The sequence below is a fragment of the Schistocerca cancellata genome, chromosome 5, assembly GCF_023864275.1.
Source record: "Schistocerca cancellata isolate TAMUIC-IGC-003103 chromosome 5, iqSchCanc2.1, whole genome shotgun sequence".
NCBI lineage: Eukaryota > Metazoa > Arthropoda > Insecta > Orthoptera > Acrididae > Schistocerca > Schistocerca cancellata.
This window is the reverse complement of record NC_064630.1, coordinates 306,446,154-306,471,522: the sequence shown is the minus strand read 5'-3', so window position 1 is coordinate 306,471,522 and position 25,369 is coordinate 306,446,154. Positions and strand designations below refer to the sequence as shown.

At 38.2% G+C, this 25,369-nt stretch overlaps 1 protein-coding gene across 1 annotated transcript; it reads right to left on the bottom strand.

Annotated features, from left to right (window-relative positions):
• Window positions 1-1,590: 1,590 nt before the first annotated feature.
• Window positions 1,591-22,196, bottom strand: LOC126188089 (V-type proton ATPase subunit e 2-like). Its single transcript, XM_049929548.1, has 4 exons — window positions 21,994-22,196; window positions 21,814-21,861; window positions 2,815-2,902; window positions 1,591-2,704 (listed from the first exon to the last, which is right to left on the bottom strand). The coding sequence occupies exons 1-4, from the start codon at window positions 22,089-22,091 to the stop codon at window positions 2,684-2,686; spliced, it is 255 nt and encodes an 84-aa protein (XP_049785505.1). The 5' UTR covers window positions 22,092-22,196; the 3' UTR covers window positions 1,591-2,683.
• Window positions 22,197-25,369: the final 3,173 nt, after the last annotated feature.

Genomic DNA, 25,369 nt, shown 5'->3' with positions numbered 1-25,369 from the left:
CCTTCACAAACCATCTGTGTTGACGTATATAAGCAACATGGCACGGAACAGCAGCGAAGGTTAGATGACTGACGTCTTTTATCTGGAAGTACTTTGAGATACAGCAATTCAACTCTGTGTCAGTATATAAAAATTACATCTACTTTCTCATGACAATATTCCCCACTGATAATCGGAATACCCACCAAGTAAGTTACTGCTGCTACACGTGTAAAACATACTAGACTGTAGTTTAAATTTGAACAAATGTCACGTATCACACTATCTCCATAGAAATTGCATCAGCAGATCGGCTTCTGTCAATATTATCACTTGATTACCTGACAAAATGAATTTTAATAAATCAATATCGAGCTTACACTGTGTAGTCAAAAGTATCCAGATAATTCTATGTAATGTGGAATTGTCCACTAAATGTCAGGAGCCAGGCATCTCACTGTAAAAGGAGGTGGGGAATATCGTGTTGTCAGTAGAGGGTCAGTTAGAGCTGACTGCATCAGTCAGGAGAGCTCATTGAGTGTCACCTGAATAACAAATCTATCACGGTCATTTCCTCACTTCTAAGGCTGTCCAAGTTGTGCGTAGCAAGTTAAAGTGGACAGATTACAATGGTTGAACAGATCTTCATAAACCACTAATTTCTGTAGTCAAACGCTAAGTGAGACTTGAGCAGCCGCTGGTGAAGTATCAGTGCAGCAGCAGTGCAGTAGCGAGTCGCATATTTAGCTTCATATTTGTTTTGTACTTTGATTCTTAGTATCTTTTCGAGAGTTTGTGCGCATGCATATTTAATTACATAAAATCCTTGCGCATTCTCATATTTGAGAGAAGTAATATTGCTTATTGATAGCCATAGAGTAAAAATTCGCAGAGTAGTTAGATATTAGCAGTAGGATGGATAGGGTGTGTGCGTGCTGGTTATTGGGAGCTCCCACGTTAGGCGTGTGATGGAGCCCCTCAGGGAAATAGCGTACAGGGCTGTAAAGAATTCCAACGTGCACTCTGTTTGTCTGCCGGGGGGGGCCTCATCCAAGATGTGGAGGCGGCCTTGCCTGCAGCTATCGAGCATACGAGGTGCAGTCGTCTGCAAGTAGTTGCTCACGTCGGCACCAATGATGCCTGTCGCTTGGGTTCTAAGGTGATCCTCAGTTCGTACGGGCGGCTGGCGGATTTGGTGAAGACCGCTGGCCTCACACGCGGGGTGCAAGCAGAGCTCTCTATTTGCAGCATCGTTCCCAGAGTGGATCGGGGTCCTTTGGTTTGGAGCTGAGTGGAGGGTCTCAACCAAAGGCTTCGTCGACTGTCACGGTCTTAGCTGCAGATTTCTAGACTTGCGCTATTGGGTGGGGAATTGTAGGACGCCCCTAGATAGGTCAGGGGTGCACTACACAAAGGAAGCTGTTTCGAGTGCCAAAAGTTTCTCAGTATCGTGTTAGGCATGTTAACGTGTTTTGTTTTTGGTGTTTCCATATTTTTGTCTACCTCCTGCACTTAAAGTGCAAGACCATGCTGCTTTCTATGACCAGTTCCCATAATAAAATACACTAACCTTTAAAGGTGAGTGCAGCACTACAATGACATCTGGCCAGATTTAAAAGACATGTGTAATCAATTTATTGACAATAATGAAACAAGATATTTTATTACACTGATGAAAAACTTATGTTAGTAGCTTTCACAGATAGTAAGTATCACTGCCAGAAATCTATGCTACTCCAAAACATTTTAACAGCTGAAAACTGAACACGATTACTTTTATACAACTACATGACTTTACACAAACACCCTCCTAATTACCCTTTGTGGAATGTTTTTTATTAAATGATCACATTAGTTTATCTTAAATAATAAATGTTATTATACAACAGTATTTACGATGTTTCCAGAAATAAACAGTTCTGACACTAATATAGACAATAATAACAACTTTATGGAAAGAATAAATTGCTACTTCCACACTGAGCAGCAGACAAGCACAATGAAAGAGAATGCTTGAGATATTCAGTAGGCAAAGCATGTGAACCTCTAGAGTTAATAAATTACTTTCGTTGTTACAGATATTCTGTTATACAGACGAACTGATGGAGCCTCACCAAAAAATTGTTTCACAAGTTTCAAAATCCAGCCTCATCAGCTCTTTCTTCAAGTTTCTAAGCCACTGGTCATTCAATGATGACAAAATAGATTAGCACTGAAAAGAAGTCTGTTACAAGGAGAAGCACGGCAATCAAATCTGAACAAGCAGCAGCTACAAAATTGGAAAAGAAGCTCATGGGGCCATATTTTGATGCAATTGTTGAAACACTGACTTGGGGGAAACTCTTCCAGCAGTTATAATCAGTATGACAGAGCAACTGTGAGAACAAGTAGAATTAGTGAGATCTTAAATGTGTGACAGGCTTTGACTGCTAAATATATCTAGCATTCTTGTTCACTGTGCTGCTCTATGAATAAATGCCTCTTCTGTGTGGTCAATAGTCAAGAATCCTTTACATACTGTTATTCCATCTTGGATTTTACATTATTTGAAAATAACTTAATCATTTTCTGCTACATATACACAAACATACAAACACCAACAAATGAACTGATAGTTCTTTCCTGAACTAGAATGGTAACACAAAACCATTTCCTCATGTGTAGAGAGATGTCCTCCCTACTTTATGTCATGTTTGTGACCCATTTATTTTGGTGTGTATCCACTCTGAAACAAACAGTTCAATGCATTTTTCACGTATCTTACAAAATCATGTTAAGACTGAAAAAGAAGTCAGACATTATGATGCATGTAATCAGAGAACAAATAATACTCACCCACTGAGTGGCCATAATTGCAAGAGTTGTGTTTGAAATTTTAGGGCCAATCAAAGGATTCATCTGAGCCATGTAACAACATAACCAGCTGGAAAATAATAATAATGCAATGAGTGAATAGGAAAACATTCAACCGAGGGACGCAACATGGAAAAGTTTACACACACACACACACACACACACACACACACACACACACACACACCTACCTTTAAACCAGCGCTGAAGGTTTGTGTGATTGATGTGGCTAACATTGAACAGGTTTTTCTTAAAAAGTGCATATTAGCCCTCACTTCACCCTATTACAAGTTGCTGAGGTCCAGCCCTTCTTCTCTCAAGTTCTTGTGTGCAAGCTATTCTCTGTGCCCTGTGATATGTTATCCCACACACCACCCTACGACAATGGCTCCTGTACCAAGGTGGTGGTTCTGAATGATAAAGGTACCAGAAGACAAACTCCTTTAAGTATTCACCATATTTTAAGTAAACATATGAGAGGTTGATACATTGTCTAGTCTGCTTTTGTGAGCATTCATTTCAACTGTTTCATTTGGATTCTACCGTAAGAGGCATTTTGAGAAACATGCCATGGGTTGCTGCCTTTTGAGCAATGGGTGAAGACCACAAAGTGTTTCTCAATACTGTTGATCTTACAAATATATTAACTACAATTGCAATGTAGCTTCCTGACCATAAATTACATATCTTCACATGGAATTATGTCATCTTTAAATGAAAGAAGTACTTCCTGTCTCAGCACACAATTCAAAGACAATGCAAGCACTGTGCAGGACAAAGAATGATTTTCTGTATTTGTTACTGTGCTTTCATTGTGGGTACAATGTGTTCTCTCCAAGTCTACATCATGCTATAAGGAAACCATTTGGACCCTACTTTGGAGGATTAAATTCCCTGAGGCCTAGGAAGAGGTCGAAGAGAGAACGGTTTCATATTTACTGAGGGTTCAACCAATTATAAATTTCAGGCATTGTCAATGATTTCAAGACAAAGGAATTGTTTGTTGTAGGCCAAGATAAGGAAAGTAAAGATAATTTCATAACAGGACAAAACTCTCATCTGTAGTTCAATGACTACAGAGCTCCCACATGCCTCAGTAGACAAAAAAACTGTGTAGGAGGGCTCTGAGCAGTTGGTCTCCATGTCATTAATCTAATAGTGTACGCATGCAGCTTGCAACAGTGCAAAGCTGGGCACATCTATTGTGGAATCAGCAACATCAAGACTGGATTGTGAATGAAGAAAAGTTACGTACACCAGTAGCAAAACACAATCAATACCTTCACTGTGTGATATCACTGGTAATGTCACTGACTAAATGACACTAAAGTGGAGTTTCTACACACAAATTTTTGATATTCTTTTACCACACAATTTGCAGTAAATATTCTTGAATTTGAATCAGTAACAGCTGTCAACATGAGTGATTTAGACGTACATGTAATGAAGCAACTGCATACAAGTTTTTCAGTCCAGGCTGTAAACGAAGTAAGTCCCTTTCAGAGTATGCTGACGAACTAGCTCCACTTTTTAGTATTCATATACAACTTTTCATTTGATGAAAGATCTGCACCTAAAGACTGGAAAGTTTCACAGATCACGCCATTACACAAGACAGGAAATAGAAGTAATATACTGAATTATACATCCATATTTTGATACAGATCTGTAAAACGATTTTGGAGCACATACCAAGATCCAGCATTATAAATACCTCTAAGAAAATGATCTACTGACACACAAACAGCACAGATTCAGAAAATGTAGTTTTATTCACAAAAGGTAAAGAGTGTTATAAAAATGGGATCTCAAGTTGATTTCATATTTTTAGACTTCCAGAAGTCTTTTGACATCGTTCCTCACAAGCAGCTGCAGATCAAATTGTGCACATATATGGTATTGTCATGACTGTGCAAATTGATTTGTTATTTCCTGCTAGAAAAGTCATACTTTGTAGTAATTGCTGGGAAGTCATCCAGAGGAACTCAAGTAATATGTGGTGTTTTCCAAGGAAGTGTTATAAGTTGTTTCCTATTGTTAACCTACATAAATGATCTGGAGACAACCAGAGCAGTCCACTCATATTGTTAGACTGACAGCGTCATCAGCAAATGAAGTTATCAGCCAATATGATTCAGGCAATATCTCTGCATGGTGCAAAATGTGGCAACTGATCCCAAAAAATAAACAGTGAGGTTCTGCACAAACTAAAAACTTCTGGTTACACGATAAATCAAAGAACTTTAAAGGTAGTCAGCTGAGCTCAACATCCTGGGATCACAGTTACAGATAATGAACTGACACTGTCAGACAACAAAATTTGTGAGGAAGGTGAACCAAAGATTGCATGTTATCACAACATTTTAAAAGTGTAACAAATCTAATAAGATGACTGCCTACAGTACACTTGACCATCCTCAACTGTAGCATAGCTGGGCAGTACAGTTTTTGTATTGGATGACAATGATGAAAGACATTCAAAAAGTTCAAAGAAGGGCATCATCAGGAAAAAGAAGGTAGAGTATTCTTAGGAAAAAGGAGGCAGAGTATCAATGATCCGATATTTGAGCTGGAATGCGAATCATTAAAACAAAGCCATTTCTTGTTACTTAGATATATGAAATTTCAGTCAACTTTCTCCTCGAAAATATTTTGTTGACGCCTACAGACACAGAGAAATGACTATTGTAGTAAAATACGATACATTGGAGCTTGCATGGAGAATCTTAGGTGTCCATTTTCCCCCAGCTGCTATATAGGGGTGAAACAGTAGAGAAGCAGTCAGAGCAGTTCTATGAACCCTATGCCAAACACAAGAGTGTGAAAAGCAGAGGAATTATATAGAGGCACCGTTCACAAGAAAATTACATTTTTGTTTGTAGAATGATTCACTTTAATCTGTTGGCAAAGTAAATCACAGAAAGGTATCAGTTTGGTGGTGGTGGCCAAATGAACACAGTTGATCGAACATATACATGGTGCTTTAAACTTGTGTAAGTGTGTTCAGATTTGCTATGGATACAGACTTCTTCCTTATGAATGATAATATCTGCCCACATCATCGAGTGATTTTTCTTGCAGGTGCAAGGATACCAGACTTGCCAAAGAGATCTTCAGGTCTACTTTTTGTCATCAATCTGCTGACTGTTCTATGCAGCTCACCATGAATTCTTCCCTTGTGCCAACCTCTTCACCCTACATCCTCAATTATTTGTTGGATGTATTAAAACCTCCATAACCTCCATCTTCCCTTAGAGTTTTTACCATTTACAGCACCCTGTAATTCCACGAAGTTATTCCTTAATGTATTAACATGCTTTATCACAGCCCTTTTTGCCAACGTTTTCCGTATGTTTGTTTCTTTGTCAATTCTGTGGAGAACCTCCTCATTGCCAATCAATAAGATAAGGAATGAGGAGGTTCTCAACAGGACAGACACAAAGTTCATCTACTTTTAAAATTCTTTTACAGAATATCTTAAATGCTCTTCTTTTCCACTTTTCTCACAGTCCATGAATCACCACTGTACAATACTGTGCTCCAAAAATTTGTTCAGAAATTTCTTTCTCAAATTAAGGCTGATTTTTTTATACTAACAGACTTCTCTTAGCCATGAATGCCCTCTTTGCCTGTGCTGATCTGCTTTTTATGTCCTCCTTGCTCGATCCATCTTGTAATTTGGTTGCGACATATCAGAATCACTTAATCTGATCTACTCTGTTGTTCCCAACTTTGATGTTAAATTTATTGCTGACCTCATTTCTGCTGCTCCTCATTACTTTTGTCTTCCTTCTGTTTACTCTCAATCCATATTCAGGACTCATTAGACTGTTCATTCTATTTGGCACACCCTTTAAGTCTTCTTCACTTTAACTAAGGGTAGCAACATCACAAGCAATTCATACAACAGATATCCCTTCATTCAGAATTTTAATCCCACTGTTTAATCTTCCTTGTATTTCCATACCTGCTTCTTCACTGTTTAAATTACATGCTACAAGCAAAACACAATCACTGTCTTACGATCTAATTCAAGCACATCATTCTTGGTCTTCCATTCTCACTGTTCCATCTTCTTGTACATACTGTATTTTATCAGTCTTTCCCTATAGCTTACTCCTATTTTTCTCCGAATTCCCAACTTCTTGTACCATTTTACATTATCAAAGCTTTTTCTAAGTCAGCGAATCCATTGAATCCGTCTTGAGTTTTCTTCAGTTTTGTTTCCATTGTCAAACGCGACATCCGAACTGCATCTCTGGTGCCCTTACCTTTGCGAAAGCCAAACTGATCGTCATCTAACTGGTCCTCAACTTTCTTTCCCAGTCTCCTGTACATTACTCTCGTCAGCAACTTGGACGCACAAGTCATTAAGCTGAATGTGCGATAATTCTTGCAGTTATCAGCCATTGCTATCTTCAGGATTATGTGGATATAATTTTCTGAAAGTCTGATGTTACATCTCTCAACACAGATTCTATACACTAACAAATAGTCACTTGGTTCACAGTTCCCCAAAGATTTCAGAAATTCACTAGAGATGTTTTCTACCTCTTCTACCTACCTTGATCACAAGTCTTCCAAATCTGCATTGAACTGACTAATACTGGATGACCTGTGTCTACCATATCGACTCTTATTTCTTCCTCTACTACATCCAACAAGTCCCCGCATTCTTAGAGGCCTTTGGTGTACTCTTTCCACCTACCAGCTCTCTCCTGTCACTTAACTGTGGAATTCTCATTACACTAAGTTTTGCAACCCTTAATTTCAATTTCACTAAAGGTTGTTTTGACATTTGAAGGGCTCAATGAACTAATGGAATATCCCCCAGTGTGATGAAAAGTTAACTAGGTGCACATTATGTGAGCTGGGACCACCTGGCATCAGTATATTGAACTATCAAGAGTATAGGATAGCTCCACATCAGTACTAAGAAGGGTACGATAGCAGACCTAACAAAGCAGTCTCAAAACTTCTAAATAGAATAATGGTGTATCCCATTCACTGATACCTGGGTTCTGAATGGCTAACTGGCTACTGAACTGACCAATGGGAGAGCAGCCTTATACCTTGAGTTTATAATAAACGTAACTGACACATCAAGTGACAATTTTCTTACAAGTAACAAAACTATAAAAATTAAAGGCAGAAAGAAGAAGAGAAATCCAGAACATTGGAAATATTACAGCAGAAAGATGGCATCTAACAGTGGACAAGAATATATTACAGAAGTAAAATTATACCTGCTAGAAGTGTGCAGCAGCATTCAATGTTGCTAAATACTGTACAATGGTGTAGGTACAAAGATACTGCAGAATGCAGAAAGAAAGTACTTTGTAATACTTATTATAAAGTATGAGTTCAAAATGCTCAACATGGCTATCTTGTAGGCTCTGTTAAATGGGTTTCTTGGAATAGACAGTACATTAAAGACATTAAATGCTGAAGCATGAAGAAGACAAAAGTTTTAAATATAATGTTAAAACAATAACCAGGGTCGAGTTGTGCAAAAAGTGCATTTCTGTTGGTGCATGGAATCTCAAATAAGCGATTCGATTATTTCAAAGGTATGGATTACATTTATTATTTCAAAAAATGATTCTAAGTTTCCTAAATTATATTCTTAATGAAGTTTCAGTTAGTATGAAGGTTATCAACACTATTTTATACCCACAAGACTACTACAATATAGCGCAAATCTCAGTTTTGAAATACGATAAAATGTATTTCTAGTTCCTAACAGGAGATAGTCATTGTAAGTATTATTTAAGTTGTTCCTCCAAATACCAATGGCAAGACGTATAGTTTAAATACTCCAACAGACATGGAAAATACAACAGGCCTCATGTGTGCAAAGATGATGTCAAATCTGCAAAGCAGCATACTGCATTGTTCACTAGGTACTGATCTCATTCACTTTCTCAGACTGTACATAGACATTATGTTCTCAATTTCAGTTCAGTTAATAAAGGTATCGACTGTATGTCACATAGTTGCTTTTTAAACCTATGTGAATACAAATTCGTTTTCAGTAACTATTTCAACATAGCCTTCAAACTTCCATGAAGGGCACATGTAAGATAATGAAGAAGCTGCAAGCAGCCCGCTTGAAGATATTGTCTTACATAATCTCCTATATCTAAAGAATACTAACCTGAGCTACAGAAAATGTCTCAATCCCACAAGTGACACACTGATTATTGCAACAGAAAAGCATTGCTGACACCTACAATTTCAACCAAAGTTGTGTTTTATTTAAGACAACTATGGGCCCAAAACTTCGGTGTTCACGTTTGTAATACAACTTATGTTCTTGCATGTGTTTGGCCAGAGTTTACAGCAGGACAGGGAGCAGATGAAGTGGGTAGCTGTTTGCTTCAAGCTTTTCCAAAATTAGAGAAAACATTTAACACATTTTTATAGTGATTTTTGTGTGGGGAAAAAATAAGAACTTTCCCATTATGTGGGTTTGGATCTACCTGATTGAAATGGGCTGGATTGAGAGTATGGAGAAAAGATATTTGGTACCTGGCCATACCTATTTGTTTTTTGATGCATATTCTGACATCAGTGGAAAGTTACTGACAAACCCTCAAGATCAGGCAGACCTGATCCGAATGCAAGGAAAAACAAACCATCTGCTGCAGTGGAAATGCAGAAAGGTGATTTTGTTGGTTTAACTCCATTAACAAAAATAACAAAAAACTGTCTAGTAGGATCTCCGAAAGATATCAGTTCCAAGATTGGAGGGAGGGCATAAAGTTCATGTACAGTGATATAGGCGACTATATTAGTAGAGCGTGTCATTTTAGAGGGCAAAAATAAAATTTCATGATTTTTGTGAATGAGGCGGTCCAAAAATGTGGCTTTTGATGTGTAATATGCTTTTTAAAAGGTTTTTCTTTATTGATAAACATTTAGCTCAGTACATTTGGGCTTGATTATAATGCATATCTAAATATCCAACAAAAGGGTCATAAATTAATATAAACTAATGAAAAATTTGTTCAAAAAGTGGTTTAATGAACTCAAACAATTTTCTTTGCCATCTCCCAAACAATTAAAACACATTATAAAAATGTAAAAGCTACAGCCACCAATATTCATCAAATCTTGCTCCAATTTGTTCCTAGAAATCATTCTTCTAACTGCTTCCTGGCCTCTAGCACATCCCTCTCGCTTCTCAGGAATACACGCTTTGCCAGAAGCCTTCGTTCCTTGTTTCACACACCTATCTAGTGACTGTCTATGAAAAGGCTCCTTTCGAACATGCATTGGCTCTAGAACAAACTTTCATATTTCTGTTTTGATTTTAAAAGTAACTGAAGATTCACATACTTTTTCTGACCACTCTATCAATTCTAAAACAAATTGCATATGAATTTACTGTAGGTGTCTTCCTAGGGTGAACAGATAGGTTCATGGTGTATCATCATCTTCATTCCTCAACTCAGTTATCTTCCTTCTGCATCCCTGCTTTCTTTTCTTCTTGGTCTTCCATGCATAAATTGTCTAACGCACCAATTCACTAAATGTGAACCATGATGAACGTTGAATTGATGGCAAAACAATATATGCTAGTGCCTTCTTCCAGGATTTTAAAAGCTTCAGTTGAAGAATGTGGTGGGGTCCTTACATCTGAGAGAATTTCTATTTTGATTGTAAACCAACAGGGATAGTAAAAGGCATCAATGTATTCCATAACAGTTTTAACACCACCAAGTTACTGCCTTTAAGGCCATGTTTTCAAAGCCATATTCAACAAACCCTATTTGCAGTTGTTAACCACCAAGAGTGGCTTGCAAGACCAATTTCCAATACTGACATTTCAGTTGGAAGTGCATTTGCCCTTATAGCCGGAGTTATCCTGTGACCACAAGCCTAACACGTAGATATATCTTTTACAATAGTGTCACTCATTGGAACCAGAAGCTCTGGCAAGAAAATTCTGAGAAACGAGGATTGATTTCAAGTTCTGTTCCACTATGAAGCATGTTGCCAAAGTTACAGCTCCACTAGCATTAGACAAAGTTTTCCCATCCAACTGATCAAGTGGCTCAAAGATACTCATTAGTAGGAAGAGCACAAACCAACCAGATGAGTTTACGATTCTGCTTTGTCTCAACCCAATGCATGACTCCTTCCCAACCAGTGTTAAAATTCATTCAGTCTCCACCAATAGTTTACAAATTTCTATAAATACTGTTTCTTTTAAAAAATCCACTAGATGATTATCAATAACTTCAGCAGGTTTACTTCCCATTAAGCTGTTCTCTGGAGTAAAATGGCAAAGGTACCTTCCACCTGGCTGACTGCAAACAGTGTAGTGCTCTTATTTCACAATACTTGGAAACTGACAGCTTGAGTTATCTGCTTGTAACACAGCTTCACTGGAATTTTGGGGTTCATCAAATTACATACATTCAATCTTGCATATCCTGCATCGATCATGAAATTCTTCAAGTGATACATGATTTTCTCTTGGGTCCTTGTTACTGTACTGTAATAAACCACTAGTCTCCTGTCTCCTTCAATAGTTAATCCAGCACCAAATGTGTAGCTATTTCAATGGCATCTGTAGCACACAGAGTGGCATCGTATCTAATACCTCGCACTGCAACATTGTGCAACTAATGTATAATACTAGCTCTTATTTCAAATAGAGGGTACATCAGGATTATCGCATCATGTCTGCAAAGGGTCTTCAGAATCTTCATCTTTATCATCATCTGCCTCTTCATCTTTTATCAGATAAAATAATTTCATCCGATTGTAATGTTAACTCTTCCTTCATTTTCTGCCCATATTCAGGAAGCCTTCTTAATTCATTTTCTTGCCTCTTCTGAATTTTAATTTGTCTTCTGTGCTCAGGTAGATCTGTTAACCCAATCGGATGCTGACCAACAGATACAACTTTATTTCTTTGACCTTTAATAAACATCAGTCCTTTGACAGGGATCTTCACATCCTTAGAACAAGAGCAAGAGATGTGCATTCCATGTTTACAGTTAGCTTCCCTTTGACATTGACCCTCAAATTCTGAACATAGCTTTATCTCACACTTGCAATTGAGGATATCAAGGTGCTTGTCTAACATTGCTATGAAAGTCTCTTTCACTTTTCCTCTGCCAGGTGATATGTTTTGGCATTTTTCCAGTTTTCCTCTCCCTTCTTCAGGACTGTGTGGAGTGTTTATTACATGGCTGATGACTTCTGTACTTGGCTAGTGCGGCGATCTTTTAACTGCTTAAGCAATGTCTGTTCTAGACCTATTACTCCATGCAGCTAGATGTAACACCACTGCCATAACACTCCCTTATTACATTAGTTTCGATATTCAGCCTTGCAACTCTCGTGATTTACCTCAGGATCCAGATATGCAGTGCCCCCTTCTTCCTCGGCATTGTACTTCTTTCTTCAAGGTAGATTTCTATAAATGAAGTAGCTATAAAATAAAACACTGCTTCTCTACTCAGAGTGGAGACTGGTTCCTATTAACTCTATATACTATCACAAACTTTCACAAAAGGTTACACATTACATGGAAACTAATAATATTACTGTCTCAAAGGCCTCTCATTAATATTCTATGAGTAGTACACTGATATACGTCATATTAGTCTTCCTTTGGGCTGAAAATCTTCCCCAGTAACACAGCTCCTTCATTCCTCCTTGCTCCACAGAGGTTACAATTGCACTCCAGCAGGTAGACTCTACACCTATTGCGTAATGCTTTATCACAGTACGTTGCTCCATGTTTACCACCTAATTGCAATCACGCACATCTTTACTTTGAGCTCTATATTTGACATGTGATACATGCCCTTCCATGAATGGCATGGATCACTACATGCGATTCTAAAATTTATAATTGGTATCACAAACAACTATTTCCTAGCGACCACTTTTCAAGCACTTCTGGATAAATACCCTTTGCAAAGAGTGACTGCTGGGTAATTTCTGACATTCTATCCACTTTGGTCTCTTAGCAGCTGCACATATCTTAGAACATCAAGCAAATTTCAGAGTTCAGAAAGCAGCATTTCTCAATCAGTTCCTATAAAGTTACTCATCTGAGTGGTAGTTTCCAGCCTTTTCTTCCTTTTATTAGCCATGGTTCCTAATTTTCAGATTTTGAAAATGAAAGAAACTATTTGTGCTTGGAAAAAGAAAAACAAGAAACTTAACTATTTGTGAGATATTAAGAAAATGCACTGCTGTAAATGAGTATTGCTAGTTTAAAAACTTTTACAGGTGGTTTAAAATTATTACAGATTTTATAGTATATTCTTATCCTTAGAACAGAAGTACAGAGAGAAATAATGATAAGGCAGTTCTTGAAAGAAGACAGTTTGAGCAAATTTTGAATGAAACATCAAAATACCACGAAACTGCAATAGCTATTTACCAAGCAAAACAATGTAACTGCCATTTCTTGTAGATATAATTGGGAATTGCTAACCAAAATACAACTTTAAGACCTCCCTCATTTTTTGAAATAATTAAGTCAAAATATTTAACATTCCCTACTACACTAGCACAAATCTGCATTAAGGCATAGGTAACCACTGTTTTGGAACCTAAGCATCAGAATAGCAGGTCCATCAAAGCTGCTATACTGTGTGACAGAATGTTTATGTTGAAGTTTGTAGCCCTGTTCACAATAGCTTTCATCAAAATTTGAAGTCAGACAATGGAAATGAAATACAAGAAGATAACGAGCATGATGTTATTTAGTGTGTTCAATGAAAATGGTATTTAGTTATTCCTTCTATATTACTTTCATGAGAGAAACACAAAACATGTAAAAAGCAAATGAGGGTGGACTTGTCTGCTTCAACTACATAAGCAAGTCAAAGAGTGTGAAAAAGTGTGTGACAGTAGTTGTGACACGATATGTAAAAGAAATGAGAGAATTCAAGCAGCATCTTGCACAAGAGGGTCTAAAGGCATAACAATAAGAGAGAGGGAAGAAAGTAACCTGTGGTCGCATGGGGATCCTAGCTATAATTATCTCCTCGCAGCGAGAGGGCCAGGAGGTCGGCCAAGCAGCTGGGAGAGGTTTCATTCCCCGGAGCTTGTTCCATGAAGGGAAGACCAGTGGTGATGCTAAAGTGACATTGCCTGATGACAGAGGGCAACACAGAGATCACCTAAGGGAAGGGAAGAACTAGTGGGCCGAGGTTCAAGGACTGCAACTTTGGCAGCACCGTCAGCAGCCCCGTTGCCTGTCAGACTGGCGTGACCAGGGACTGACAAACATCACAGTGGTTTCATCAAGAGCGACTAAGTGAAAGCTTTCCTGGACTTGTTGCACTAAGGGATGGAAACTGTACAGCACACAGAGGCTCTGATAGGGACCGAGAGACTCAGAGTAAATGACAATTTAAAAGTGTGTGTCACCAGATGCACTGCGTGGCCCGATACAGGGCTCCACTGTAAATACTGAGCTGTGTTCCAGAACCCGGTAACGAAAAGTGTTGGTGCCAACGATGAAGGCACACGCAACACCATGGTTAGTCTGAGAGCCATCAGTTTACACAATGGCACAAAGTTGCATGTGAAGGCCAAGAAACTTACAGCAAGCCTGGAGTAGTGTCCTTAGGCAGTGAGTGAAGTCCAAAGTGAACATGGGCTGGCACACAAAGCCAAGGTGGTGAAGGGTTCACACCCATTGGGAAAGTAGCAGGTAACGTGAAGTTACGCTGCTGGAGCAACTGGCGAAAGCGAACTCCAGGAGATGAGAGAGAAGAGGGACACATCATATGTTGGTGAGCAAAGGAGCCACTGAAGATGGGGTGCATAGAATGAGTGGCAAGGCTTGGCAGACAAACAGCATGTGAATCTGTTGAGGAGAAAATCACAGCAGTATGACAGCAATAGTTCGGCAGTTTCTGCATAGAGGCTCTCAATCCAGCTAGTGTAAAAGGCACCAGTGTCCAAACAGATGTCATGATGGTGCATTGTATTGAGGTGGTGTAAGATGGACAGAGGTGCAGATGTGTAAATGAAGCACCCATAGTCAAATGGTTAAGGGACTGGTACAAATGGAGGAGGGAGATCCGATCCGCTCCCCACGAAGTACTGCCAAAGACACACAGGGACGGACTGGGTACAGCAGGCAGCCAGGTAAGACACGTGGAGGACCAAGAAAGTTCCCTATCGAGCATGAGCCCCAGGAATTTCGTAGTGTCAATGAATGGAAGAGCAACAGGCCCAAGATGTACAGACGCCAGAAAATCATACAAAAGGTTTTGTCAGTGGAAAAGCAAAAGCCATTGTTGATGCTCCACGAATAAAGAGAGCTGCTTGCATGGAAGGATAGCGGGCAGCATTCAGTAAGGTGTTTCCAGGTCAGAAAATGAGGATGTTATTACTGTAAGCAGGCACTTCCATGATGTGTGCCACAAAACATTCAGCAAATACCATGGGATCAGTGTAGATGTTACCACTGACAACGATGCCAGGAACTGCCTTGGGTGGTGGATGGTCGCAAATGCAACGTAGTTTAGTCCATACTGGGGATGATGGGGTATGGGATCACATAGATTATACATATTGCTCCCAACACTCCTGTTTCATTTTCTGTATTAAAAACTGCACCTTCACCCATATTCTCTTGAATATTGTTAAATTAGCCATAGAGGGATGGCACTTGTGCCGTTTAAGCTCCCTGCAGCATCCCCTAATAGCTGTGACTGTATCTTCAAATCACCATGGCACTGGTGGTTATCAGGATGAGCTGGAGGAGTAGAGCATCATTGCTGCTACAACATGAATAGTATCAATAGTATTCTGTATCACTTTGTCGACATCAGTCACATGAACGGCTGCTAAAGTAGCTGTAGAGGAGAAAGCCTGACAGTCACTTTCCTGAAGATATCAATGTGAAGCATGTCCATGATGTCCGAGTGGAGAGGGAGAGAACAATAGGAAAATAGTCGCTGTCACAAAGATCACCACGGACACGCCATTGAATCAGGGGTAAAACACTCAGGTTGCAAAATGTGAGATCAATAGCTGACAGTGTTCCATGGTCTGCACTGAAATGTGTTGCAGCTCCAGTGTTGAGTAAGCAGACATCCATTTCTGAAAGGAGGTTTCTTATACTCTCCATCTGCGAGAGAGAGAGTGCCACCGCCCCACAGAGGATTATGGACACACTGTGCGGGTTGGTCATAATAGCTGTCCTCACGGGACACCAGACCACATGCCCTACAGACAGTCTCATTAGAACAGTGGGAGGACATGTATCCAAACATTTGGCACCTAAAACATCTTATCAGAGGAGAGAAATAAGGTCCGACATCACACCGATAAACCATGCACTTCACATTCAGAATGTAAATTTTTAGGATAGCCACTACATACAGAAATGAATAGGATACAGGATCTCTAGCTTTTGGACCACAGATACATTCTTCTGGAGACATAAAAGGAAAATGTTTTAACTGTATCTGTCACAAACTTTTACTACCTTTGATTTCTCAATTCCACCAATTCTCTTTACCTCACCTGCCTTCCAACTTACATCTTTCTGGTTCATATTACCCTGTGTTATTCGTGACCTGTTCTGCCTCTCACCCCCCCCCCCCCCCCACCTCTTTGACAAGGATCTTATTGCTTGTTTGTCATTTGTGAGAGTCTACTGGAGTTCTACCTCGGGAAGGTAAGAACAGCGGAGCCCAACTTCCTCTCCTGAAAACAAAATCCAGAACGAAACTTTTCTTTTCATATAAACATACTTACATAACTTGTGAGAGAGAAATTGCCAGTGGTTCTATTAAAACTGAGTTTGTTACATCAATAAACTTCTGCCCTGTCAACACAGGTTGAATGAAATAGGTCATATAGGATTTCTTAGGCTGATTAAAATTTTTTGCAATGGAGCATGTGATGCAGCAGCACCTGAACAAGTGGAGTAATTATAATAATAACATTAATACTAAACTGGATATGGGGCATTCATCACTAAAACATGCATACATAGGATGAACAAGACACCAAGAGACATTTAAAATCACTGGGGCCTGACAACGTAAAATTTTACAACCATTCATATTCATTTCCCTTTAGGTTGCTTGAGAAGAAGTAGTCCTCTACTATCTGCACTCAACAATTCTCTCCTGTTAATTTTCAGTGCATCACAGTTGCATATTTACAATGAATACTGCCTTTGAAATAGAAAAGTAACTTATTTCAGCCATATTTGGGCTTAGAAGCATTGCAAATCTTGGGGAGACAACTCAGTAATTTGACATATTTTCCATATTTTCATTCAATAATGTCATACAGAATAATGTTCTGGGGTAACTCATATTTAGACAAGAAAGTCTTCATTGCACAAAAATATGCTGCGAGACTAATATGTGGTGCTCGCCCACAATCATCTTTTAGACATCTGTTTGAGGTGTTGTGCATACAGACTTGCTTCACAGTATATTTATTCCCTCCTGAAGTTTGTTGTAAATGATCCACTACAGTTCAAGAGGAACAATGAGGTACCTAAGTACAGTACCAGAAGGAGAAAGGACCTTCATTACTCTACATTAAGGTTGTCTTCAGCACAAAAAGGCATGCACAATACTGCAACAAAAATATTTAAACATTTACCAACTGACATGAAGTCTGGCAGACAGCAAAGTAAAATTTGATAAACTGAGAAAGTTTCTCCATGACAACTCCTATTCCATAGAAAAATTTCTATTATTTTAATGTGTAAAAGATTGTGGGTATGAATTACTAACTCACATCTTTTTATTTTTGTAAAAAACAAAAAAGTTAGAAAGGTTCAGAATATCACCATATGTACAAATTAATTTGTGATGTGAGTGTACGACGACTTGCATGACAGATCATTACGATATACCATGCAAAATGATCCATGGAACACGTTAGTAACTAAAAGACTAACAAAAAATTATTAAAAAAGAAAACAAATGCCAGTCACATTGTGTACATTATACCATTATTAGCAATAAAGCTCTACTTACAACGCTCTCCTGAATTACTCTGCTCTCTTGAGTGAAGTGGCCAGTGTGTCTCCATTTTTGCAGCAAAATGACAGCTCCATTAGAAATTATATTGCGAGATCTGGGTCATATCCTCAAATTTCAATTTATGTAACTGTTCCATGTAATGTAACACCAAGAGGTTTTTCTAGCTTTTATCTAGGTCAAACAATATTCCAAGGAGGTATCGTTTGTTTAGGGAAATCTCCTATACTGAAATAATCTATTCCAGTCAGATTGTCTAGTGGGCACTGATAACCCTAAACCAAATCTTAAAGTTATTTACGAGATAATGGAGCTATACGACGCTAATTCAAAATTTAACCTATTTCATGATACCTTTGTGAATATATTTGGAAACAGATTTCCTAAGAGAACAGAGAAACATAATTGTAAGAAACCATGTACAAGGCCATGTCTTACTGTTGGGGGTAAAAATATCTCGTAAACAGAGAAGGGAAATGTATCTTACAGCTAGGAGTAGTAATGATCCCGAAAAAGTGAAACTTTCTAAAAACTACTGCACTGTATTAAGAAAAGTTATTAAAAAGTCCAGAAGTATGTGCATTATGTCAGATTAGCACATCTGATAATAAAATTAAAACAATTTGGAATATTGTTAAAACGGAAACTGGGCAAGCAAGAGCACAGGAAGACTGTATTTCTATCAAACACAATAAAAAGTTTGTTAACAAGAAATCAGAAGTAGAAAACATTATTAATAATCATTTTTCAAGTGTTATAGAGAAAATAGAATCCGGCTATTCATTAGAAAATGCAAGGCAGTATATGGAATAGGCAGTACCTATGCAATTTGATAAAACTGAAATTCAACCTACCTCTCCTACTGAAATTAGGAAAATAATAAATTCACTCAAAAGTAAAAGCTCACATGGAATTGATGGCATTTCCAACAGAGTACTAAAAGCTTGTTCCCAACAAATAAGTAGGATTCCCAGCCACATGGGTAGTAGCTCACTGAAACAGGGCATTTTTCCAGACAGACTTGAACAACCGAACATCACCCATCGGGATATTTTGTGGTCTCTCGAAGGCTTTTGATTGTGTGAATCATGAAATTCTTCTAGATAAGCTTAAGTATTGTGGTATGAGTGGGACAGTGCACAAATGGTTTCATTCATACTTAACTGGAAGAATGCAGAAGGTTTAAATTAACAATACAGATAGTCTGCAAAAACCGGCAGAGTCCTCTAACTGGAGAGGCATCAAGAATGGTGTCCCACAGGGTTCAGTCTTGGGTCCCTTATTGTTCTTAATATATATTAAGAACTTGCCACTCTACACTCATTAAGATGCAAAGCTAGTTCTTTTTGCTGATGATACAAGTATAGTAATCACACCCAAGAAGCAAGAATCAGCTGAGGAAATTGCAAAACAATGTCTTTCAGAAAATTATTAAGTAGTTCTTTGCAAATGGACTCACTAAATTTGGAGAAAACACAGTTTATACAATTCTGTACAGTAAATGGCATAACACCATTGATAAATATAGACTATGAACATAAGTCTGTTGCTAAGGTGGAACACTCAAAATTTCTGGGTGGGTGCATTGATGAGAAATTGAACTGGAAGAAACACATCAATGATCTGCTGAAATGGTTAGAGTCAACTACTTATGCTATAAGGGTTATTGCAAATTTTTGTGATAAACATATCAGTAAATTAGCCTACTATGCCTATTTTCATTCATTGCTTTCATATGGTATCATATTTTGGGGCAATTCGTCATTAAGAGAGGAAGTATTCATTGCACAAAAGCATATAATCAGAATAATAGCTGGAGCCCACCCAAGATCACCTTGCAGACATTTATTTATGGAATTCAGGATATTCACAGTACCTTCACAATACATATATTCACTTATGAAATTTGTCATTAATAACCCATCCCAATTCAAAAATAACAGTGCAGTGCATAGCCACAACACTAGATGAAAGGATGATCATCACTACACTGGATTAAATCTCACTTTGGCACAGAAAGGGGTGAATTATGCTGCCAAAAAAATTTTTGGTCATTTGCCAAATAGCATTAAAAGTCTGACAGTGAGCCAACCACCATTTAAAAATAAATTAAAAGAATCTATAAATGACAACTCCTCCTACTCAATAGATGAATACATGAAGTAACTATAAAAAATTAATTATTTTGTGTAAAGAAAACATATTAAAGTGACACGTTCCACATCATTACAAAATGTATTCATGATCTATGGAACAAGGATTAATGCATGTATGTATGATACAATGGTCTAGAATCCATTTCGGTAACTTTGTTACATATACAGTGCAATGTTATGATTCACTATGGGTGAGATGTTATCCTTCTGTTGTGAGATTGATGTCCTCTTTTCAAAATTTGGGGTCAAAACCAGCTTACCACATATTGAACAACCAGACAAGAATATCTTTTTGACTAAAGACTGATACCATATAACACGTGTAGAACTGATGGTTGTAGACTTTACTGCCTGAAGAAAAATTTTCCTGTCACCTTAATTATCTGCTGTCATGAATGAGAAACAGGATTTAGACTGGTTGTGCCTGATGTCAGAAAAAATACTTAACGATTTTCAGTAATCTAACTTCATTCAGTGGTGAGTGTAACTTCCTTAAAAGCATTAGATACTTTTGTGCATTCCTTTTCATCGAAGAGCCTTCCAATTAACTCTACCACGTGTTGTGAAAAGACTAATACGACAAGCACAAATACGCGATTATTTAATCTCAGGCTAGTAAATAGTGTTGTTAGTGTTAACCCAATGAAGCTAAGTCTGTACAGTATTCTGTAGTCTGGTTGCATTTAAACTCAATTACAGAGCTGCATCTGTCAATTCATCAATCGCAAGATAATGTAAGACTTCCCTGAAATAATGGGAAGGGCCATGAATGCTCAAGGATCGCTATAATGGTGTAGTTTAGTCAATCCTCTATGTTCAAATACTGTTGATGGCATCGTATCAAGGTTGGCTTACTGCACAAGGGTAAGAAGTCATTTTTTGGAACACTGATTACCTACAACATTTAGTTTAGAGAGCAAATATGTTCATCTAGACTTCACTAATGATTTGTTTTGATCCTGATTATCGTTACAGCACCTCAGTGTAATATGCATAATACAAAGTCCTCCATTACAATTACACGATACATAACACGCAGGAACTTACAGGGCAACGATACACTAATTTTACAGAACACCATAAAGTAATTCACTGTGCATTTTTCCTCTTTAACAAAACATAAGCATCCTTGACAAGTTCAACAAAATAACGCTATTTTGTAATCAGTAAACAATTTCGATTATTCAACAAATGGGCAAGGAAAAACTTTTTTCAGGCGCTTAACAACTTCTGTTTCAAGTACTCATTTGTCAGTATTTACTAACTGTGATGCACACTTAACCTAGGTAATATTTTCATCAATTCCTCCTAGCCTTATCTCCAAGATTGTTCGGGGCAAAATTATGACCAACCGACTTTGTTGTATTGCGAATAACGTGTTACCAGTCTGTAAAGAGCTTTCATAGATAATTATACTGAACCGTATTCATTGGAATGTCATAATATATTTTCAGTTTTAGGACATTCATAAAAAGATGCTTTGTGCGTCTTCTCCAACACACACACACACACACACACACACACACACACAGTGTCTGTAAACTACAACATGGTATATCATGATACAAAATACATAGTGTACCAAAATTTTTAATCAATATCGAGCCTCTCTCTGTCTCAATCTGCAGTTTTGTCACACGCAATAAAATAATGCAAGATTTGTTGAATCAGAAAGTCTTTCTCTAATTTCACAACAATCCTACCCAAAAAAAAACGAAATACCTATATCCTCCCCGTACTGTATGAATTTATACTCTTTCAAGTCTTTAGATTGATGTGAACGAGAGCTAAGAGACTGCGAAAAGAAGCAAAAAAATTGTACTTACAAGAGCCAACAAGTTGCAGCCGTCAGCATCAATACAACTTGTAATACCCTGTGAAAAGTTTTAACTGTTAGCTTTCTGTAAGTAACATACGCAGGAAATATTCATGGCATAAAAGCAGAAACTATATCACTGTAACATAAATCGGACGAATTCTATCGTTTGACAACCCTATCTCCTTACCCTCTGTTGGGTCCTTTAGGCACTACAAATGGTAAAACAATACCAACAACACCCCAAATTGCAGTAAAGACAATAATAGGAGTGGCTGCGGCTCCCATCTCGTTCAGTGCGTTTTAATAACAACACGATTCCAAGTTTCTTCGACGTACACGCCTTCTTTTCTCCTGTTCAGCTATCACTAATCATATGATCTGTTACGTCAGTGATACAAACATTGTAACAAAAGCTTCTCAAACTTCGAAAGGATGTCGATTTCTTCTGATCGATATAATAAGAAGATGCATTGTACTGGTAGCAATACATCATAACAACAATTTACCTCCTGTGCAGCCAGTGTACATTAATTTCTACATCTAAAAGATATCCGAGTTTGGAGAAATCCTGATTGTTAGGTTTTGGATATTCTTCTTAAGACGCTTAACACGCAACGGACTGCCTGCGCAAAATTCAATATCTGCGCAAACTAATCTTTGCGTGTGAGAAGAAGATTTGCGCAGAAACGACATGCGCGCAAAACTTGATGTTTGGAGAAGTTTGAGAGAGACTACTCAAATTTGTAGGTTCAGATCATATCTGTACAAACAAACTGTAGCGTGTGGATAGGAGACAGCCGCAACTCTGGTGTTAAAACGTGTCTGAGTCAGCAGTTTGTTCAGTCAGTGAAATAGACGTGACCTCTTTGAGGATGTCCACATTGAAACTGGTATCACTGACAATGACGCGTTTGTGGCAACAATTATTACCAAAGTTCAAAGGACAACTAAAATAATATACACTTTCAGTAAACTACATAGAAAAATCAGTCATATCTCAGTCAGAAACTTGAAACTGTCAGCACAGGAAGGGACCATGTAAAGGATCTCTGGCTTAAGTTTAAAAGAATAGTTGACCATGCACTGGATAGACACAAGTACTCAGTAGAAAAGTTCATAATAGAAGGGAACCTGCGTTGCATACAGTCACTGTAAAGAAACTTCTAAACAATTATTGTATACTAGGTGTAAAACAAAGCTTAGGGCTGCCCCTAGAGCAAATACAGAAACGGAACATAATTTTAAAAATTCATTGGATTGTGAACTGTTTCCCGCAAAAAGCTAATCAAAGTAACTAAATCTATTCAATGTAGTGCTGGGGGATTGTTGGTGTACTTTCACTCATTACTATCCTATGTAATAAACTAATGTCACTCATGACAGTGTAGAAAAAAAGTACACCATGTCTGTTCTAAGTAAGTATACAGTCAGAATATTGTGTTCAGCTGATAATGGGAGATCCTGGAACAGTCCATCTGGGAACATAGTTATTACAACACTTCTCATACATGCAAATATAATTTGTGCTTCATAAAAAGAGTGATTTAGAGGTGAACTATATTATTTGGTTTTATCACGTGCATGTATCTCCCACCTAGAGCTCCAAAATAATTTGGAAAATGAGTTTGTAAATAAAACATTCTGATTTATTTATCCAGCTTCAGTTGTCTTTTTGACATATAAATAGATTGGAATCATTTCCACAATTTAATATATGTATCTCTAACTATTTCTTTAACAGTTGTACTGTCAAGAAAATATTCGGAATCTAGGGACTGGAAGCTGTTCCCTATGAATAAATATCTGTGGACAGTATTATTAATAGTTTACATGTTTTATAAAACCACGTAAAATTCAAAACAGGGCATGTATTTTATTTTTTACAGAAAAAAATAAATTTGTTGTCAAAATTTAAGAACTTGTTTTAAAAAGGAGTGTAGCACATGGTGTGAAAAGACCGTGCATGCCACAAGGGAGCGAAAAAATACAAAAATTTTGATAAGTTGTTTTTTCTGTTACCACCACTAATGGAATGGCAGACCGCTTGCAATGTTTTCAAACATCACACACAAACTTTGATATCAGTGCGATCATCAGCTGCAGCAGACTGTTTGAGCACAGAAGACCCATCCAGTGCAACAGTATCTTGAAATCCACTGAAGCGCCAAGGAAACTGGTATAGGCATGCGTGTTTAAATACAGAGATATGTAAACAAGCAGAAATCGGCGCTGCGGTCGGCAATGCATATATAAAACGACAAGCGTCTGGCACAGTTGTTAGATCAGTTACTGCTGCTACAATGGCAGGTTATCAAGATTTAATTGAGTTTGAATGTGATGTCACAGTCGGCGCACGAGCGATGGGACACGACATCTCCATTGTAGGGATGAAGTAGAGTATGTACAAACATTTCAGGAGCGTACCGTAAATATCAGGAATTGGGTAAAACATCAAATCTCCGACAGCTCTGCAGCCGGAATAAGATCCTGCAAGAAGGAGACCAACGAAGACTGTAGACAATCGTGCAATCCTCCCACAAACTGCTGCACATTTCAATTCTGGGCTATCAGCAAGTGTCAGTGTGCGAACCATTCAACGAAACATCATCGATATGGGCTTTGGGAGACGAGAATGCCCACTCATATATCCTTGATGACTGCATGACTCGAAACTTTACTCCACCTGGGCCCATTAACACCGAAAATGGACTATTGGCGACTGGAAAAATGTTGCCTGGTCAGACGAATATCGTTTCAAATTGTATCGAGCAGACTGACATGTACAGATATGGAGACAACTTCATGAATCCAAGGACCTGCATGTCAGCAGGGGACTGTTCAAGCTGGTGGAGGCTCTGTAATGGTAGGCGGCCTGTGCAGTTGGAGTGATACAGGGTCTGTGATATTTCTAGATACGACTCTGACAGGTGACACATACATAAGCATCCTGTCTGGTCACCTGCAGACCCCACACATCCAGAATTACTACAGAGTGCCTCCAGGAACACTCTTCAGCATGAACATTATTGAGCATATCTGAGATGCCTTGCAGCTTGCTGTTCAGAAGATATCTCCACTCCCTCGTACTCTTACGGATTTATGGACAGGCCTGCAGGATTCATGGCATCAATTCCCTCCAACACTACTTTAGACATTAGTCGAGTCCATGCCACATCGTGTTGTGGCGCTTCTGGGTGCTATTGGGGCCCTGCGTGGTATTGGGCACGCGTACCATTTTTTTTTTTTTTTTTGCTCTGTAGTGTATAAATACAATATTTTGTAGTATAGTTGTGAGATACCAATCCAACCCACATGAATTTATACACCTGTTGGTGTCCCAAAAAAGTAAATAGAAATACTGGTGTAATTATAAATAAACAAATACCATCTGGGTCACTTCTTTTATTTCTAACTACCAGTTTCTGTCTGCGCTGTGGATCATTTTCATGTCTGGCACCTCAAAGTGCAGTCTGTCACTAACATAAAATTTTTGTTAGGCAACAAACTGTCCTTTGAGGTGCCAGACCTGAAGATTAACTGCAGTGCAGATTGAAATCACTAGT

Excerpts from the sequence above, each read along its gene's own strand:
- LOC126188089 (XM_049929548.1), bottom strand. The coding sequence starts at position 22,091 with ATGGGAGCCGCAGCCACTCCTATTATTGTCTTTACTGCAATTTGGGGT. Across the intron at positions 21,862-21,993 it reads CCTAAAGGACCCAACAGAGG|GGTATTACAAGTTGTATTGA; the intron begins GTAAGGAGATAG and ends AACTTTTCACAG. Across the intron at positions 2,903-21,813 it reads GCTGCAACTTGTTGGCTCTT|CTGGTTATGTTGTTACATGG; the intron begins GTAAGTACAATT and ends ATTATTTTCCAG.